Here is a 20,927-nt window from a genome sequence, read left to right on the forward strand (position 1 = left end):
CCAGTGCTCAAGTAACACTTTCTTTCATGTTTACTTACTTATGTACTTAGGTAAAATGAAGTAACATTACTTAAGTGGTCAAGTGTTTCATTCTCTCTGAGGAAACTGACTGTATATTTCTATGGACTGTACACAAACAGTCTGTTCAATGACGTGTCCGATGACGCGAAAGTCCATGGTTCACTTTTCCTCTGGGTTGGACTTTCCGGGAACCCGTAGTTACGTCAGCTTATGGAAATTGTCCTAGTGGCAAGATGGCTACCGAACCAAATAAGACCGAAATCCTTACCATTTTCAAGCGACTAAGATCCGTTTCCACCAACAAGGTAACCAAAATCCACTTCGTCTGTGGTTTTGTCATGTTTATGCGTGTTTTATGTCGCGTGGCACTTGAAAACGGCTTCGTAATCCCCGCGAAAAAAGGGAAAGCTAACCGGTTCGCTGTAGGTCGGCTAATGAAGCTAAAGGTAAACCCAAAGGCCACGTAAACGCTTTATGTTTAACGATGTACCGGCTAACATTTATGCTAATGCCCTTTGGAAACACCACAAAGTCTTAGTAGACTTTTCCCCCACGTAGCGACTCCTTCCTCAAATATGACTAAAGAGGGTAAGCGATGTTAACTTGGCGAATATAGTGTGAAATATCGGGTGTATACTCAGCCATATGGTGTTGCGTTAGCCACGACTCAAGAACAGCTCTATGACACAAAGCGTGTGAGATAGAAGAAAACAATAAAACATTGACTCTTTGGAGTTTGATCGTTGTTTTTGCCATAACCAGGTCTCTATTTCTCTTACGGGTAGTTTTGTACAGGCTTTATCTTGGTCTATGACATTAATGTGTTCAGTCCTTCTATGTGTAATAACACGCTATTGTGTTACATGTGATGAAGCAAGAAGTTAAATGTATTTGATAATCGATCGGTGCAGTAGTCCCAGCTTGTAACAGGGCTCTGCTTTATAATAGATGAATGACAGATGGTGCATTGTTGTAGTCAGGCTCCTGTTGGGGCTGGAATGAATGCTGTGAGTATTCCTCTTCCCTATGCTTTATTTTCTCCATCCAATCCTTGTAAATGTCTGGTTCGCTCCTATGTGTTTATTTTATCACACAGTGCTCAAGTGCAGTAGGCAGTGGATGGTCAGAGCTTGGTCTGATTTAGTGCATCTGTTTGGTTGTTCAAGGCTCAGAGACCAAGAACATGTGTGAATTTGTGAACGTTTAAATGCATTGAAGGGCAGGATATAAGGAAGGAATGTGACGTCACAGCACGGCAACAGAGGCCACATGAGTGATAGGTCTGCATGTGACTCTCGGGACACCACGTTAAGGGTTCTGTTTTCTGAAAATGATGTGGTATGCCCTCCATATGGGCCCCCAACTCAGTCTAAAAATCACCGGAAGGTTGACAAACTTCTCAAAGCCCTAATTTTGTAACCAACATTAGAAGAAGATCTTTATTTGTATAGCGCCTTTCACAGACATAGTCACAAAGCGCTTTACCTGAGACAATTGTACATTCATACTCGGTGGTGGTAAACTACGTTTGTAGCTTCAGTTTCCCCTGGGGGAGACTGACAGAAGCGCTGTTGCAACTGCACACGCTCCCTCCGACCACCACCATACATTCACTCACATCATTCATCCAGGCCTGTTGTACATGTTTTTAGTGGTAGGGGAAACTGGAGTACCCGGAGGAAACCTACACAGACGCAGGGAGAACATGTAAACTCAACACAGAAAGGCCCCGTCCAGGTGGGAATCGAACCCTGGACCTCTACAGAGGATTTTTCCTTAATTTTTTATTTTTTTTTAAATAGCAATTTGCTTATTGTGACTATTTCAATTAATCAATTGAGGAGTTCCCTCAAAGGACTGAACATCAACAAATTCAAAATCCCAGTGGGAGAAAAAAAGACACCTTGGGGAGAACCACAGGAGCAGAGATTAATTTCAGTCAGTCATGAGCACAATAAGTCAAGTCCTGTCCTGTTTGTGTGCCTTGAGGAAAACATAATGGGGTCATCTGTGTATTTTTGTTTTCCTTCTTAAATGGTCAATAATTGGACTGCGAAACATACGAGGCTGCAAATTGACTCCCCATTTTGATCCACATGAAGTTTAAAGCTACTCTAAGTGATCAAATTTTTCCGGACCAGCGTGGTTGCATTCCCACAGAGCATCGCTAGATGCGCCACCGTCACAAACAGCGAGGCAACTTTGTCACATAGAAGGAGACCAGCGCTGCACCTCCCTCACCCTCACCTGCCCCTCACCATGTAAACACAAACACAGAGATCGCAAAGGTTTGAAGCAGCAGAAGCCGCAACAGTTAGCGGCTAACACAGAGTTAGCATTATCACAGAAGTTTAGAAAGAGCAGGGTTCACTGACAATACTAACTCACTGACACCTACAAAAAAGACATAGCTTAGTGCGGCTTAAACTATGCCCCCTAAATAGTTAGACTCATTGATTGAGTATATTTTACATACATTTATAAGCCAAATCTGCAACATAAAATATATGAAGTAGGTACAAACCTGTTCACTGCGATGTTTCATGAAGTCCCTATCACTTTCGGTTCTGGAGATATCGGCCTTTTAGCGGCGTTATATTGACTGAAATATCGGCAGCCGACCTCTACACAGGATTATAGACAAGACATTTAAAAAAATGTTGACGGTGCATATCGGGCATCAGCCAATCAACAGCCCCAAAAACCCATATCGGTCACCCTCGAATATGATTTTGTTTCTTGTGTGTCTTTTCAAATATGGTCAAGTTTGGGCTGGGCGATATGGCGATATGTTTTTTTTTTTCTACTCAATTTGGACGATTATGACGATTGTTTTAATCGATTATATTTGAAAGTCCGCTCTGAGCAGACTTAGAGAAAGGAACAGGAGCAGACCAGAGGAAAGTGGGAAAGAAAGCTCCACCTTGTCCTCTTAAAACACAACACGCGGCCTTTGTGAAGCAGCAGATCGTCAGAAAGTCGCTGCTTCTCCGCAGCGTGTCTAAAACGCTGATAAAATGGGGGGGGGGACATTGAGCAGCGACTCGACTTTACGATTTAGCCATTTTCCAAATCGTCTGTTATTAAAAGCATGAATTAATTTAATTAATTTGATTCATTGGCCAGTCATAGGTCAAGTACATTAATTAGAACAAATCTTTACTGATATTCTTAAGCTGCTCTCCACCTGAGGCCCATAGTTTACACAAGGGTCTTTGATTCTTGCCTTTTTTATGCGTAAAGAAGCTCACAGGGTAAAAAGCTTGCTGGCCCCCTATTTATCAATAATTTAATTCACTTGCATTATTTCAATAAGCGATTGGTCACATTATGCCTATTTTGTTTTGTCAGGCATGTTTCGACTGTTCTGCTAAAAACCCCAGCTGGGCCAGTATCCCGTACGGAGTGTTCCTGTGCATCGACTGTTCAGGAATCCACCGCTCGCTCGGAGTTCACCTCAGCTTCATCAGGTACAGGCACAACAAACCTCACACTGTCAGACATGTGCTTTTCATTTTTCTGTCAACTGTCAAAGGAGCATTTCTGCAATATTTGGGGAGGGTACAGGCGATAAAAAACTGCACGCGCCTCAAGCACAACGTCACGTGTCGAGCTTGCATAACATAACAAGTGTCTGCTTTGGTCAAATGGCCCCTGTGTCTCTGAACAGGCATTATTTCAAATCATGCAACGTAAAACATCAATGCTGGGGGGGGTGGGGGTGGGGGGGCGTGGCCTGGCTACAGCAAGCGCAGTTTCTTAAGTTTTACAAAACGGTCCAGAATCAGATAACTTATTGCTCCTTGGACTCTGGTGTCCTGTATCAGTGTAACTTTGTTCCAACTAATTAGCCTTTATATCTAAGGACGGGTCCCTGGAGTGTTGCACTGTTACACCCTCTGCACCCGGTCGTCCCAGTGGCAGGAAATATAGACAATAGACCATTTAATCTTTATCTTTGCATGCCCTATTGTTTATATTCTATGGAGTAGTTGTAAGCATTATTCGGATCGAATGCCCCCAAAACTACTCCATGTGCCGCTGAAAGAAAAGAAAATTGCTTTTGCTGCATCAAAATTCCCTTTTATCTTTTCTAAAAAGCCGTCATATCAGCAGCACTTCTGCTTCCTGCTGTTTTGTTTCCTGAAACACGAGATGAAGAGACGCCGCATGCAATATTTTGAATTATTTTTATTTAATTATCCCATTTTAAGCTAAAAGCTTATAGAAAAGGTCAATTTCAATGCAGGAAGATTGCATTGGATTTTCTCTTCTTTGATTCGTTTTTACTCCCTTAACATTGAAGAGTAATATTTCACAAAAACGTCCCGAGCACTTTGACAATGTAATTTCGAAGTGGAAAAGGCTGATGTGTCTGTCCAACTGAGGAACCTCTTTAAAAGTTTAGGAGTGCTGTTGTTACTCTGTGCCTCAAGCTAAGCATGCCTATGTTGTTAATATGAAACACCTTTGTCTTTTATCTCAGATCCACCGAGTTAGATTCCAACTGGAACTGGTTTCAGCTCAGATGTATGCAGGCCGGAGGCAACGCCAATGCAGTGAGTACAAGACTGAGATTGATATCCACTTTTATGGCCTGGAGGCTTAGAGATGAGCTTGTGTGACATGAGGGGGGGGAGAAGTGGGAGAGACATTCAATTTGAATGAACCCTGAAGCCTTCAGTGTCCTGCATGTGTGCTGCAGTCCCATCACAAGGCCCACATCGATGTTCTAAGTGTTCATCGATAAACATTGAAAGTAATCCTCTTTGTTTTGCATATCAAGTTACAAAAAAGTCTAAAAAGAGCGCGAGAGAGAGATTAATATTCATATTGAAGCTCAGGTGTTAAATTGTCTGACTCACGCGTCTTTCCTCCGGGACAGACGGCCTTTTTCCGCCAACACGGCTGCAGCACCAACGACACCAACGCCAAGTACAACAGCCGCGCGGCGCAGATGTACCGCGAGAAGATCCGTCACCTCGCCAACGCCGCCCTGTCCAAATACGGAACAGACGTGAGTACGGCTTAAGTGCATTATACCGTCCCAGGTTCTAGTCCTGGATCATGTGGGGACTCTCTGTGTGGAATTATCCTGTCCCTCGCTCCAGATCTGGAGGAAGGTTTCCTGGGCGCTAATAATGGGTTCTGAAAATGGAGATAAAGAGATTTAAAAGCCAAGACATGATATTTATTCCTTACAACGAAGTTAAAATGTGAATTGATGCAGAGTAGACTCATTCCCAACATCCCTAATGCATTTCATCAGCGTTTCACATCTGTCAGGGTCACTGGCACATTCACTTTACTGAAGGTGAACATAACTTGATTTGATTTCACAACTAGTATAAAATATCTGGGTGCAGGGCCTTTAAGAGTGCACTTCTTGGATCTAAGTAGGCTGTGACATTTTTTCCTCAATTCTTAGATGAATTCTAACTTGAAAGTTGAGCTAGACTAGAATGTAGAGTATAAACCTGTCAAAACTTTAGAGTGTACATCTTTATTGAACTTTATTTTATTTTTATTTTTTTTGTAAGGTGAAATTATTTTTGCCCCATAAAAGTATATTGTAAAAGTAGTCTAAAAAATCAGCCTGCGGGACATTTTTGCCATGCCTTTTTCGTCACATACAGTAGTTACGAAGTACAGCCGTGATGCTACAAATACCCATGTCTTCACATTTTGACTATAAAGGTTCAAAATGAGGTACAGTCCCTTTAAGGTCCTGAATGCAGTGTTCTCTAAGAGTTTCCACTGTTGACTGAAAACAGTAGATAATGACGCACTCCCTGTGGAGCCGTGCAGTGAAGAATCTGAACCAGGCTGAAAACAGTGGTCTGGTCGACTGTGTTTTGTGTTGGGGATTGCTGCTCAGGAAGTGCACAGGAAATTACAGGCATAGTGTCTGCTGAAAATGCTAAATGTTTTGAACATGAGTAAACAAAAGATGATTTACAAGTTCAGCAGGCAATAAGAGGCAATAAGACTTACAAACACATTCATCTGTTTAAAATTAATCATGAAAATTGTCTGGAAATGTATCAATGAATTGTAGTTTTAGAAAATTCAGTTAGTCATATTTCTGCTGCGACTGTGATAATTAAAATACAGTTTCGGATGTAAAAGTGACTTTATTTTAAGCTGTTCACTTTGGACTTCATAGATAGATTTATAAGTTTTTGATTTGCACTGCACAATATATCACAACAATGATAGCAGCCCAAATATTTCAATAAATCACTTAAGTTCCATTTTAGCCTCGTTTTGGTGAAGATATAATGTTTTTTGACGTGTGATTGTGACACAAAACCTGACGCTCACGTTTGTTCAATATTGTGGACACGATTTTTGATTATTAATATATTAAGCTGAAGGGGGAATGGGGGCAAATGAGGACATTTTGGGGCTGGGAAACAGTGAAATGTCTTATTGTACATTTGCTGAATAAAGTGCGAGATAAGCGCTCAAGAACAAACTGTAGGTGTTGTTCTGGGATGTAATATTCTGCTTTTGACACCTGCAACTCAAGCACCATCTCAACAAAGTCACGTTTAGTTGCGTTATGTCCCAAACATCTCCAGTATTTCATGGACGACGTGTTGTGAACGCATCTAAGGCCCCGATCATCACTGCTCCAGGCAGCTCGTCAAACTGCACATGTTCAGGGTTTGGCTCGTCGGAGATGTGGTGTCAAGAACTTTTTGTCCTCCTGATCAATCTCGATTTTTCTCACAAAAAAAAAGAAAAATCAAATCCATAATGGCTTGATTCCATTCTTATTTTAATCATTGTGCAGATTCCAGCCTCAAACATATGAAAATACTAATTACCACTATGTTAAAATACAAGCTCATAGTGTAAAACAACTACAAATATAAAGTTTTTGTACCGATGTGTCCTCTGCTGCAGCTGTGGATCGACTCTTCGTCCGGAGCCGTCACTGCAGCTCCAGAGAAGAAAGAGACAGACTTCTTTGCAGAACTCACACAGGTTTGTCAGCAGGACTTAGTCTTACATTTAAAGCAGGGTTTTCTCAATGAGTAAAGTGCTGCTTTTTAAAGGTAATGTTAACTTTAATTATATAGCACATTTAAAAACCGCTACATCAGTGCAATTAAAACAGTAAATGTGTAACATGAAATAATAATAATAATGTGAATTTGGGTTATAATTATCAAAATATCATCCGTTATATCCCATATTCAATATATTGGTAATTTCACTTAAACGTGAACCTACAGTAAATATATGAATGTGATTTTTCCTCCAGGGTTCTACCGACTGGAACATGGCGTCTCCGACTGAGCCAGAGCAGAACGGTTCCTCTCTCGCTCCACAGGCCTCAGACTCCAGCCCCAAAGTCCAGGATGATGCCCGTAAGTACAACCTACACTTATCCACTGTAACAAAATAACAAAATGATCACAGCTTTTGCTTTTCTGTAGCGCCTGAGGAAGGTCCGAGCATCGACGGGTTGAGCACGTCTCCGAAAGCCTCCATTGGTGAGTTTATACAGTGGGTGTTTTTAGTCACGGGCTGAAGAAGAGTCACAACGACAGGAGGTTGTGATGTATTTTCAAGAACACGAAGAGTAAAACTAAGCTTAAACACTGACTGAATTATCTGGATGTGCTAAAGAAGTGAAACTACAGGATATTTAGTTTCCGCTGTTTTAGATTAATATTGCATTTTCTAACCAACAAAATGACAAAACTAATCAATCAATCAATCAATCAATCAATCAATCAATCAATCAATCAATCAATCAATCAATCAATCAATCAATCAATCAATCAATCTTATTTGTATAGCCCTTTTCATACATGTTATGTAATACAAAGTGCTACAGGACATTTTAAAGTGCTCCTCTTTTAAAAGCATCCCTTTAGATTCCAACTGACCCCAACTAAAAATTCAGTTTAGAACTCATAAACACAGAGATGAATCTACTTTCTTCTGTCTGCTGAGCTCTTTTACCTGGGTGGCCACAGCATCGGTTTCACAAACTTGTAATCTACGAATAGGCTCTTCACTCGTTTCCCAATTTTGTACATTTTTGGACGACGACATCAGTCGTCAAACACACAGCGCTGCGTTTGGTTCAGGAATCTGTCTGACACCACCCCATCCTGTCAGAGTCTATTGTCAGAGCTGTTCTATAGGGGCTTAAATATTCAGGGCCATTACAGTGCAGGGTTATGTAACATATTGTATTTGTAATCACTATGACTGTAATGGATAAGTCACAAAATCAACAAATGAATCCAAATAAATCCGTTACGGTGTTTATAAAGTTGTGGGTGCATAAATGCATAGTGCATTATCAGTCCTGTTTAAATTAGTTTGTCTTGAATCTCTCTCAAAGGATATTCCCATGAAGGGGAGCTTAAGAAATGAGAGAAAACAAAGTCACTCAGACTCAATCCCTGCCTTTTGCACCTTTTTTATATTTAAATTTTTTGATGACCGTAAACCTCGGGTGTTTTTCCTCCTGTTCGACCCCATTCTGTCGACTTTGTGCTCTGATCATAGATTTCTTAAAATAAAAATTGTAATAGTCCAGATAGTGCAAAAAAGAAAAAGGGAGAACTTGTTTTTGGCCTTAATTTTACGGCTAAACTGTAGTGACAAAAAGATTTCTCTTAAATCCATTTGTGCGGAAACAGGGTTTCTGCGGGGCTTTAAAGGTTATCTAAAGTCAAAATGAAGGCCTAGAAACAAATTAAAAAGGTTCTCTCATCCTTGATTGTTCCTCAGTCGACTGGAACTGACCCGTAGATTCCGCTGTCTCCTCCCTGAAGGCATAACCTTGAAGAGACTGTGTGATGGGTGCGAAGGGTCCCTGGTGATTTTGATGGCTTTGGCTTTTTTTTATAAACATTAACTCAAAGCATTGACATCTTTACAAGTTTGTGTTCCAAGGATCGTTGAGATGCCACTGTTAACTATCGGGTCCATAAACTTCTCTTGCCGTTGAACGAGGAAAGGTGTTTTATTGTAATTTTGTACATTTGAGCGTCGTTTCCTTCTGGCCTGTTCTATAACTGGAATTCTTTCACCCAGGTGGTAATTATGTGTCCTTGCTGCACGAAAGGCTGTTACGCTGCCCGTGACAAATTTAGAAAACAACAGTGGGACAACAATGATCCGCAAAAGAACTGGGTTATGCAAATTTGTTGTGAGACCTATGGTTGGTGGTTGGTAAATAAATGGAATTATGTAATTTTATGATTGCTTTATTATTAAAATCTTACAAATGTGATTAACGGATGTAAATAATTTTGAATCTCTGAGGACATCCAGAGCTTCCTTTTAGGTTCATACAATGCACAAGATGAGTATTGGTAAAAAAAAGAAAGGTCATTCAGTTTTGGCCAAGTTGCCGAATATCTGAAGTAAAAATTAAAGGTTTTCGTAAAAAATTCTCCCGCATAGTTCCCCAGTACCAGCTTCTTTGTCATTCAAAGTCATTCAACGGTAATGACTGGTATGTTTTTGTACCATAGAGTCGTCGATGCGTTTGTCGTCAGGCGAAGCAGCAGAGCCGCGGGGTAAATGCTCGAGACGCTGTAAATCTCTGCATGTCTGTGTGTGTGTGATGCTTTTGACTGACAGCCTCCTATAGCGCGCTCTGCTTATTGTGCAGTGGAAACTATCTCGAATGAGCGAGAGGAGGGCGAGGAGGGCGAGGAGGGCGGCGAAACCACAGCCGCTCATTGTTCAAGTTGGTTTTAGGCATTTTTTAGAGGAAGAGACCGTGACTTGCACAGAGCGTGAGGATTAGAGGTTTGAGACACTGTTTATACACATCCTCCTTTACTCGCCCTATAGAGACACATTAGTGACCAGTGACCTCATGGATTAAGATGAATTTTCTTAGTGTAGTTCAATTTGAGCCTTGTTTTGATTCCGTTTTAATATTTTCCAGTGTTGTAGCAGATCACTTCAGAATTTTTGTTTCATTGTTCACTTAAAGGTAGATTATGGAACTTTTTATTTGGACCCTCTCACCAGAAAGCCTACAAAACAATTGATCCTGGAGCGTTGTAGAGACCACCATGATGGAAAGCTAAGGCTCCATGTTAACCATCCATACAGCCATTGGGTCAGTGATGCACAATGATCAAGTCGCATAATGCTCTTTTAAATGAACCGTGCGGAGATGTTTCACACCAAGCACCACAAGGACACGGCCGAGACTGAACCCAGACAGAACCAGGTCTTCAAGTGGACCAGTGGCTAAAGCATGTGACGATCTGAAGGATTGATTGTTTTGGAGCAGCTGGAGGAAACGCTAGATCTGCAAAAGGCCCATGCACTAGGTTGAGAAACACTGCCATAGACCAGTAAAATGGAAAACATAATGGGTGGAGGTGGAAGATTATTACATATCACAGAAGCCAGTGGGACCTAAACATTTCTGTCACGAGGCAAAATGACATAAACGTCGACATTCTTCCACACTTGGGTCACGCTGCTTTCTGTCACGCGTTGCCTTCAAAGCTGAGCACGTGGAGACACTATTTGCCAGGTTTTTACCTTTTTAACAGCACCCCTAACACGTGGCTGACGCTGAGCTCCGAAACGCCTCGCTTTGAAAGGATGAATGTACAGTGTTATGTAAGGATGAGGCATAACAACACGACGCTGACGGATGAAAAATACCTAATAATTATGACTTTGTGACTGGAGGTGTGATGTTTTGTTTCCGGTGTACAGCGGTCAGGATCTGTCAAAAGTGTGAACCGCCAAAAATAGACATGGCTTAACGATGGATCTGAAAGAGGATTTGGATTCTGGAAGTAAATGTTGATGTATTATTTGTTTTGCAGAAGTCAAACCTTCAATCATTGGAAAGAAGAAGCCAATGGCTGCGAAAAAAGGGGTAAGAAACCGAATGTTGTCTACTACTACTATGAAACCTCAATCAGCGCTTCTCAAACATGGTATACTGTAGTTTGGCTGGTTCTTTTGGTACGCTGGGTACACTGCACTCACAGTACACATACAGTAGTGCTCTGCAGACTCTAGTTTAGATCTGGTGGTAATCTGAATGATGGTACTTTGTGTCAAAAGTTGAAAACTAATGGCCGACAGAGACGTACAACTCTCCCCTGGATCCTCTGCTCTCACACAAACTAGCTTAATGTCCTTTTGTTTTCTACTTCTGCTTCCTCCTTCCTCAAACATGGGCTTTTTCTCGTATTCACTCAATGCACTAATCCCAACCATTCTCGTTAATGAACAAAGACAACGAAAACGTTTATCAGCTTCGCATGGAAACCATAGACTTTGTTTTTGTCCAGTGCCAGGAATAAAGCGAGGAAATGCCACCTTAAATCAGAAGCAAAACAATGCCATTTGAAAGTTTGCATGTGAAGAAACACAAGGGAACCGGCACTTGATATGTCATCTAGTGCACAACAAACTATTAGAATCTGAAACCACTAATCTACACTGCTTTTACGGGATCTACCTGCCATTTTCTACACTTCTTCCTGGTGTAGCCGTTATTCAACATCATTTTCTGTTTTTTCTCAGCCTTTTGTCTTGATTTCGCGCTTTCAGCAACAACAATAAAAGAATAAGGAGTTAACAGAAATTTAATAGCAAACAGCGATTAAATATGGAGTCTTCTATGTATGAAATGGCCAGACTTGTAGCTTTGACATCAGCAAACATGTTGAGAAAAGCTTGTGCTTTTAGATTTGATTTTGGTGTGGCTCATAGTCAAATAAAGACGATGAATCCAGTAGAAAGTCTGGACAAAACTCATTTGTAATTATTTTTTGTTTTTTTTTGTCCTCCATGTGCAGTTGGGTGCGAAGAAAGGGCTGGGCGCTCAGAAGGTGAGCAGTAAGAGCTTCTCGGAGGTGGAGAAACAGGCTCAAGTGGCGGAAAAACTGAGGGAGGAGCAGGTCGCCGAGGCCAAGAAACAGGCCGAGGAGTCTATGTAAGTCCAACTACTTTTCACATGTCGTTTATACTCTTCTTATATCGGGCTGTACGGGGACAACAAGAACCAGGCTTTGTTAGAATATGATAAAGAAGCAGTTGTTATGAGGAGTTTTGAAGCTTTATCTAGGGCGAAAACAACTCGATTATTGAAATCTGTCCATGTCTCGTCCAATCAGAAGAGCAGAATTAGCACAAAGAGCCTCCTATTAATATTTACTTTAAGTTTACTCCATCAACATGTCCTGAAGCTAGTCTCGCCAACCAGACTCCGCTTCTTTACAGAAGAGGGTCTGGCAACACTCCATTGCGCGCTTTCAAAGGAAGTGACGCAGCGATATGGAGCCTACCGACCAATCAGAGCAGCTCCCTGAACGTCATGTTGTTGCGCCTTTGTTTAGTAGTTTTTCAACACAAGCAACCACTTCACGTAATGCTCCGGTATGCTTGTATTCTTAAGTTTTTCTGACATAAACGACAGAAGTCATTTACTGAACTCCGTGTGGCAGGAGCGCCATTGTTAATGTCCCAATGATACAACTTTCTTGTGGCTGTTTCTGTCGTCACATCCGCGCTGTTCTCATTGGCTGCTCTGCGCTTCGGTTGTCCCACATTAGTCCCGCCTCAAGCAGTAGCTTTTCTACGACAGGGTCGCCAGACTAGTCTCCCGATTATTAATTAATAAACATCGGAGATTAGTCTATAGTCTGCTTTATGTGGCAGAAACATTTGAAATTTTCCGTGCACCTTTCACAGCGAAGCGATTAATAGTAAAAAAATAATCTGTAGATTAATCAATGACCAAAATAATCGTTAGTTGCAGCCATACTTTTATCACTGCTGCAAATTTTAAAAAACCTGGAAAAATCTTCAACCAAGCCTAGGGTTTCAAAGGGCTGGACAATTCATGATAAATTCTCAAACTTTCAATGGGAACTTAAGCTCAGAAATGTTTCAAAAATGTGAAACTTAAAATACTTAACAAATACATGAATTTATGCAAAGCAACAAAAAAGTGATGAAAACAGCAATGAAAAGGCAACAGAAACGTCATAAACACGACAAAAAATTTGATAAATATGACAAAACAGACGAAAAACACACATAAAAAATGAGACAAAAACATGGCAACAAAAAAGTTTAGATGAGTTTAGTCGGTCTTAGCTTTCAAACGAGGCGTTACTCTGGTTAGTAGGCTGTAAACTCTCCAGTCAAGAAGCTTTTAGATTTAGGCTAAGCCGAACTGGAGAGAATGCTCTCAGTTAAGGCGGGGGTTTAGGGGTTAATTCCCATATATTCCCATTCATTTTCTTACATTTCTGTTAATTCCCATGGACAATTTCCCATGTTGAAAATTCCTAGAATTCTGCAGCCCCTAACCATTTTTTTTTTTTGTACAAGGTTTCTGCAGGGAATTTTATTAACATTGCCAAGATTAAGGCCTTTGAGTTTGCAGTTTTGAAATTTGATATCCTGCTAGATGTTTTTTGTTTTCAACCATGTGATAATGTTCAAGTACAATCATCTCCCTCAAGCGCCAGAACAGTCCAGTGGCTTCAACAAACCTGTTCTGATCCTGTCTGTGGTCCAGCTCTCCTCCCTGAGAGTCGTGTTCTCCAAAGCAGCAGAGGCAGCAGCGCTTTTGTCTTTGTTTTTGATTGTAATTGTGCTTTAAAACGCTGCATTTCTTCTCTCCGCCTGCTGCAGTGTTGCCTCGATGCGCTTGGCCTACAAAGAGCTGGAGATCGACAGAAAAGTGGAAGAAAAGAAGCTTCAGAACATGGAGGGAAAGAAGCGCGAGCAGGCCGAGAGACTGGGCATGGGCTTCGGGAACAGGAGGTAATGGAAAGGAAATACTTGCTGTATTTATGTGAACTTTAAACTGATGAAGACAATGCATGGTTACAAAGCAGTGTATTCGACAACTGTTTTGATGCAACATTAGTGTGATTTATACGACTATTTCAACTACTTTCATTTCAAAACAAAATCCTTTGTTCTGTCAAATGCGGATAAATCCAGTACTTGCCGAGATATTTAAATCATAAACCATTTTACAGCATTTTTGGAAGTTGAAAAGCAACTTCTACAACCAAATTCTTGCCTGTCCTCCCCCTCAGTATTAGACTAAAGGCTGAACGTGACCTTTCACATCTAACCGTCTTTAAAGCTCATTCTTTTACTTAGAAGTCGTAAAAATGTGTCCGGTCGAGCGATTTCTCACGTATTGTGGCTTCACCTAGAAAACCTTTGACCTTTTGTTTTCTGAAACGCCCTGCTTCGAAATGCAGAATATTTACCGAACGTTGACCGCTGGATTGATGAATGTCTTTGTCGTTTTGTCTGGTGTTCCAGTGCCGTGTCCCACTCGGTGATGTCGGAGATGCAGGTGATCGAGCAGGAAAGTCCCGTCGGAGCCAAGACCTCGGCCAGATCCAAACTGGACCTGTACGATGAGCCAGGGTTCACCTCGGGACCTCCCAAGTACGACTCTTACCAACTCACTGCTGAAACACCACAAGCAAAAATAATGACATTACTTGATTATTTTACTGCATATTGAAATACATGAAATACCTGAAATACAAGTCTCTAAAAATACTCAAATACTTTAAATTCCTTTCAAATTCCTTTACATTTGGACCGTTTTGAAAATGGTCCAGTTTCTCCTGGTGTGTTGTGTCTGGCTTTGCTCCTAATGTTATTTTTTGCAGATATAAGGACAACCCGTTCACGATGGGGGACAGTTTCGGCTCCCGGTGGGACAGTGACACAGGAAGTGGTTCCTTCACCACTTCCTGGGCCTTGGACAAAGACGAGCCCAAAGAGGAGGTCACCATCTCCAGCATCCAGCCGATCGGAGAGAGGTACCGCACTCTTCCTTTCTGCTGTTCCTCTACAGCCATAAATCTCCTCATAGATGATGGGAGTCCAGTTATACCTTTTATTTTACTATACAAATGTATTTTAGGAAAATGTGGGCAAAATTTGATGCTAATGAATATCCCAGAGAGTTATCAGTGTACAAACTCAGGCTGTCAAAGTTAAAGCTTTAACTCTGAATTTCTCACTTATGAATCTCATCATGTTTAGACCGAACACTCGCATATATCGAACACGGGTCACAGACACGGACTAATTTCAAATTGCAATCTTTAGCACATAGATTTATGAAATGGTTAATAGCCGGGATTAGCCGGCTGTAGTCTGCCTCTGACTGGTTTGAAAAGCAAATGAGCAAGAACAACTCTGGAGTAAAATCAAAGAAAAAGAAGCTACATACAAGCCCAGGGCCGATGGCATAGGCTGGTAGCCTCGCTTCTGTCAGTCTACCCCAAAGGGCAGTACAACTGAAAGCCATTATTATTATTATTATGAACACAAGTCAGTGACTGACAAAGTGTTTTTGAAGCAGGCCTAGATCTGAGCCTTCAGCCTATTTTACAAAGTGCAATTGAAAGCGCCATCAGCGTACTGGCAATGCAGGGTGTAGTGGCCAAAATGTACCACCTGGCCTATAGGTGTCACTACTGGGTTAAGGGTGTGACCTCTGCCTATTTAAAGGGTGCAATCAGGCTGTGATGTGTTGCACCTGTGAGGAGAAACAGTCTTTTGACCGTGTTACAAGAGAAAATAAAGGACATTTTGCTGGACATATTCCGAGTGTTGGGCTCATTCAGGAAGGAAACACGCGTCCGAAACTTCTACCAAACTGGTGCATCCTAGTGGCTTTGTGGCACAGGGCCACTGGCTTCTACATAAGTCAAAAGACTTCTCTGTTTGATGGGAAGAAGTTGAGTCTCCTGTGGATCTTCCTGTTGCTAAAGGAAAAGCGGCAGGCAGCTGTGTGGTGACTCTGGATAAAGAAGAGAGGAACGGGAGCAATAGCAAAAGGCTTGGTAGGCTTGTCTTGCATGGACAGTTCCTCTGGACATCAATGGACATGCTCATCTCATTAAGACGAGTATGATTTGTCAACTATTTTGAAAAAGGACTCTACAGGATAAGCTTTATGTGAATGAGATGAGTTAGTGCTTAAAAACAATGTCTTCACACAAAAGACTGAGCTCATCTATTCATGCAGCTCGCTTGGAAGTTAAAGCAGAAATAGCAGCACTTTTGGTTCGGAAAGCTGCATTAAAGCAAAAGCATGAACTGGAAGAGAAAATGGCAGTTCTTAGGAGGAAAAGGGAACAACTTGAGTTTGAAATCAAAATGGCTGATGTTAACATTAAACTTGCTTCACTGAAGTCTACCAGGCGACATAAGACTGTCTCCAAGGAAGTGAGCATAAAAGAAAAGGAAATTAAACAGATTCTACTAAAAGATACTAAAGCAGAAACCCCATATTGCCATGAAGTTGTTCCACTGCTGCCTCCCCCAGAGACTACCTCTCCTGCCACACCTAGTGATAATACAGGGGCCGGGGCTGATGAAGGCCTCCCAGCCTCTGTCAAGGACACTACTCCAGGCATTTTTGATCAGCTCTTCAATGTTCCTACTCCATCTCAGGAACAAGATGACATCTCCATCTCCAACGGCAAGCATAATCCCTCTAAAATTGTGGATTCCTCTGATGTGGCTTACAGCAAAGGTATAGGGCCAAGTGCTGTGGAAACCCTATTGGGAAAGGGTTTGCGAAGCCCTCTGAGGAAAGGTCAGGGCAGGACAGGCCTCCCTGATGTTGGTTCGAATGTGGATAGAGGGAGCATGTTGAAGAGATGTGAGTTTACTGTTGATGTTTTGCTGGATTTGGACCTGGAGTTGAGCGGATCTTGCATTCTTGTAATGCCTACTTGCCCATGGTTTTCAAGACTTTCTAAAGAAGCTGAAAATCGTTTCCACCTTAAACGACCAAAGGCATTCAAGCGGAAACGATGGAAGTCAGAAATTCAGGACGTTAAATATATTGCTTATTTGTGACTCCAAATTGACTCATTTATGAAATGCAAATTAAGTAAAACAAAATGTATTGAAGGTTTTGTGCATGTAAAATATCATGTAATTTTGTTTTATTGTAAGCTAAAGCATTTAGAGAAAAGCAAAAAAAACATTAATGTCCTTACAGACACTGTACATTCTAGCCACTGTGAATATACTGTACATGTAATTGTTCTGGCTCATGCAGAGCCAATTAAGGGGCCGGTGTGTAGTGGCCAAAATGTACCACCTGGCCTATAGGTGTCACTACTGGGTTAAGGGTGTGACCTCTGCCTATTTAAAGGGTGCAATCAGGCTGTGATGTGTTGCACCTGTGAGGAGAAACAGTCTTTTGACCGTGTTACAAGAGAAAATAAAGGACATTTTGCTGGACATATTCCGAGTGTTGGGCTCATTCAGGAAGGAAACACGCGTCCGAAACTTCTACCAAACTGGTGCATCCTAGTGGCTTTGTGGCACAGGGCCACTGGCTTCTACACAGGGCTTTTCTCTCTCCGTGCGTTTCCGGGGGAACAGTGGCCTTCGAATACATTTACTTTTACAAACATGTGTTTAGAAGTTAAGAGCTGGGTCAGCAGCCATGCATGAACTGTCCCCTCAGTTCTATTCACCTGTAGATAGTTTTCGGAATGTTACTATGTATTTTCTAAAGTGTAACTGTGTTGTAATTCCCAGATTGCCCAGCAGGAGGAAAGCTGATCCGGCTCCTGTGGCAGAGTCAAACGAGGCTCGACAGAAGTTCGCCAACGCTAAAGGCATTTCCTCCGACATGTTTTTCGGACGAGAGAGCAGCGGCGAGGTGAGTTAGTCCAAATGTTCAGATGAAGTTTAAATAATGCAACATATTTAATAAATCTTTGACGACATTGTTAATTTTGCATAATCTCTTTGTCCAGTACGACGCGAAGACGCGGCTGGAGACGATGTCTGGAAGCTCGGCCATCAGTTCGGCGGATCTGTTCGGAGACGAGAACGAGCGCAAAGGTACGATCTCCCCCTAACAGCCTCCAGACTCTTTCTCTTGTTCAACCTTGTTCACAATAATAATGTCTGACTGCAGCGCGGTCGGCAGGACTGGACAGCGTGCTGCCCGCGGGCCCCGACATCACGCAGTTTAAACAGGGCGTGAAGAGCGTCGCAGGAAAGATGGCCGTCCTCGCCAACGGAGTCATGAACACCATCCAGGTACAACCAAACTGTGTCCACCATGAAACTGTTTCCATTTCGGTCACAACTTTTCTCGAGTCATGGATTAGTCTGGCATTTTTGTGAGTTATCATTTGCCATTTCTTTCCCAAAGATTTATGTGCAGAGGATTCAAAATTGACCAAAAATAGGTGTTTTTCATCAGCTCTATCTGCTTCTAAAGGCATTTCTAGGTCTATTGTATTATCTTTCAGAACTCTAGCCCCAAACCGTGGCCACACAAATGTATCAGAACCTAAAAGTAATGACCAATAAGGATTTATTTCCAAACAAATGAACTAAAGTGTGAGTGTTTTATGCTCTTTCTCAGTCAGACCTTTAATGTTGTGTTCTCCCTCCACAGGATCGTTACGGCTCGTACTGATGTCTCTCCAGAGTTGAAGCCTGTGTGGACCTGCTCAGCCTCTTGCTCCCTGAATCTGACGGAGGAGACCCAACAGGACTCCGCCGTTTTCATGGATTTTTTGCATGAAGAAAGCGCTCGACTTTCTAAAAAAAAAACACACAAAAACAACCCTCAACAACTTTTGGAGACATTTTGACACGAGACAGTATTCTCATAATTCTTACTTTTATTATTTTCATACCGAGAACGTTGGGAGGCTGCAAAACCTTTTTTGTAATAATTTACCATCGAGGATATGTTGGTCTTAGTGTTTCAACATCAGCTCATTCTTTTTATTTTATTGGAAATTAAAGTGTTGTTTTTGACTTATATTACTTTTTGATTATGTCACCGCCACATCTAAAAACGTCATTGTTGTGGGAAAGTACTTCGTTTGATGGAATGTGTGAACATTACGCAAAAATTAACCCATTGGAGCTTCTCACCATGCTACAATGTTGCCCTCTCATCAAAAACAGACGTGGAGTTGTGTTTTGAGCCGCTAGCGCATCTTTGAGTGATCTTCAGATCTTCGTGCAGATCCCGAAAAGCTCCCCCTGAGGTCGTGCGAACCCAGGAAACGCTTTCCTCACTTCTCCATCTCTGGCGAAGCTTAATCCTTTCGTCGTGGAGTAAAATTAAAAACACTTGCCAACCTTTTTTCTTTTACTCTTCATTGAAACCGCTGCACAGCAAAGGGGAGCGAGGGGAGGTGGGTGGAGCTTATTTTGGAAGACCAGGAAGTGATTATTGCCAAATAACTGCAAAAAGCATAATGCCCACTCTTAAGTAAATGAAATATGTTGTATTTGGACAACTCTTGATGCACAACTTCAAAAAATGATGTCACTTTTCCACAACATTGACATTTTTTTCGCCACTTTCCTCGTTGTGCTGTTAAACATTACAGTTTGTATCTTCAGTACAACGTGCATTCATTTTGTCTTTCATTCTTACTCGGACTTAAAGACACGATTTCGCAACTTACCGGCCACTTTATTAGGTACAAGTCGATTAATGTGTCAAACTTAATTTTTCATGAGCCAAAATGGGCGTGCGTTTTCTGCCATTCATCTATAAACGGGAGACCAGTTTACAGGTCTATTCTAAAAAGTGGCTGATGTCGCCCATATTTATCTAGTAATTCCAATTGATTCTGACTCTCCCCCTAAAAACGGTTTATTTTGAGTGCATCATCGCTTGTACCCAGTATCGTGGCCTCTCTCTTTAAGTTCTAACCATCTGTTTTGGACGGAGCGTCATGGATTCACAAAGGGTTGTAATACAAGTCTGCCTCAGTGTTGCAGTGTTTGTCCCCGCCCGCCGTTTCTTGCCAAGATACGATTAAAAATAACTAAAAAAAAAAAAAAAAAGTCCATTTGTGTTGGAAAGTCAATCTTAGCACTTCATTTGATCAGTTGTTTGTGGTTGCGATTAATGAATTAGTTGGAATCCCATTATGTTCTCTGCGAATACCTCTTCACACTTTCTTTTGTTTGGCTTCGTTTCCTCATATTCATAACGGGGTAATTGAGGATGACGGCGGAGGAAACGCCCTGGACCTAAAATAGAAGCTGGTTATGGCAGAGCCTGCAGTGTGGGAAAACTGAAACCGATTATCACACATTTAAGAACCACTGTTTCATGTCGATGTTGAGGCAGACTTTTCATTCAAAAAGCTCATTACGCTTTGTTTTTTTTAGTTTTGTGACGGTGTTAAAAAACAGGATCATTTGTATCAAACTATGACAGAAACAAAAGGAAATGTTGATGGAAAGATATTTATTTGTAGGATAAAATGCTACTTATTCATATGTTAATAAAGTTGGAAATGCGTAGTGTGGGCCTTTTTTCATGACTTGGACAATTACCATAAATAACATTGGAATAGAACATTTAGTTAGATGAAATTAGATGAAATTCAATGCACTTTCGACCATATTGTTTTGTATTTCAATGAAGTTCTGGAGTTAAATGATAAGATTATTAAATGATTGTTATTTTTTATGTATTTTGAATGCCAGTTGGAAGCAAATTTAATGCTTTTTAATCACACTTAAGTCCTTAACCTCTTACCACCCGCTTTAACCAAACACATTTCCTCCACTTACCATTACCCAAATCTGGAAGCTTCTTCTGACTGGAGCTTTCAGCCTATAGGCCAGTGGCTCATTTGAAAGCTAAGACCCGCAAAACTGATCTTTTTTCTTGCCGCGTTGTCATCACTTTTTTTCACATAAAGAATTTTTTTCAGTTTCTTGTTGCTTGTTTTTTTATGGCCACTTTTTTGTTGAGTTCTTGCTTCTTTTTTTCTGCACTTTCATTGCTCACTTTTTTGTGGCGTTCTTGTCACATTTTGTCGCTCTCTTGTCACTTGCTCTTTAGTGGCTTTTTGTCAGTTTTTTTGCTGTACTCT

At 41.4% G+C, this 20,927-nt stretch overlaps 1 protein-coding gene across 1 annotated transcript; it reads left to right on the plus strand.

Moving 5' to 3' along the window:
* Positions 1-207: 207 nt before the first annotated feature.
* On the plus strand, positions 208-19,036 carry arfgap2 (ADP-ribosylation factor GTPase activating protein 2). The gene is made up of 16 exons (XM_079554911.1): positions 208-326; positions 3,373-3,491; positions 4,508-4,580; positions 4,907-5,038; positions 6,934-7,014; positions 7,295-7,400; positions 7,470-7,526; positions 10,857-10,909; positions 11,841-11,977; positions 13,687-13,818; positions 14,335-14,463; positions 14,694-14,846; positions 17,596-17,719; positions 17,817-17,904; positions 17,981-18,105; positions 18,470-19,036. The coding sequence occupies exons 1-16, from the start codon at positions 255-257 to the stop codon at positions 18,488-18,490; spliced, it is 1,602 nt and encodes a 533-aa protein (XP_079411037.1). The 5' UTR covers positions 208-254; the 3' UTR covers positions 18,491-19,036.
* The last annotated feature ends 1,891 nt before the right edge of the window (positions 19,037-20,927 follow it).

The sequence above is a fragment of the Gobius niger genome (genome assembly GCF_951799975.1).
Source record: "Gobius niger genome assembly, chromosome: 4".
Classification (NCBI taxonomy): domain Eukaryota; kingdom Metazoa; phylum Chordata; class Actinopteri; order Gobiiformes; family Gobiidae; genus Gobius; species Gobius niger.

Excerpts from the sequence above, each read along its gene's own strand:
- arfgap2 (XM_079554911.1), top strand. The coding sequence starts at position 255 with ATGGCTACCGAACCAAATAAGACCGAAATCCTTACCATTTTCAAGCGA. Across the intron at positions 7,527-10,856 it reads GTCTCCGAAAGCCTCCATTG|AAGTCAAACCTTCAATCATT; the intron begins GTGAGTTTATAC and ends TTTGTTTTGCAG. Across the intron at positions 10,910-11,840 it reads CAATGGCTGCGAAAAAAGGG|TTGGGTGCGAAGAAAGGGCT; the intron begins GTAAGAAACCGA and ends CTCCATGTGCAG.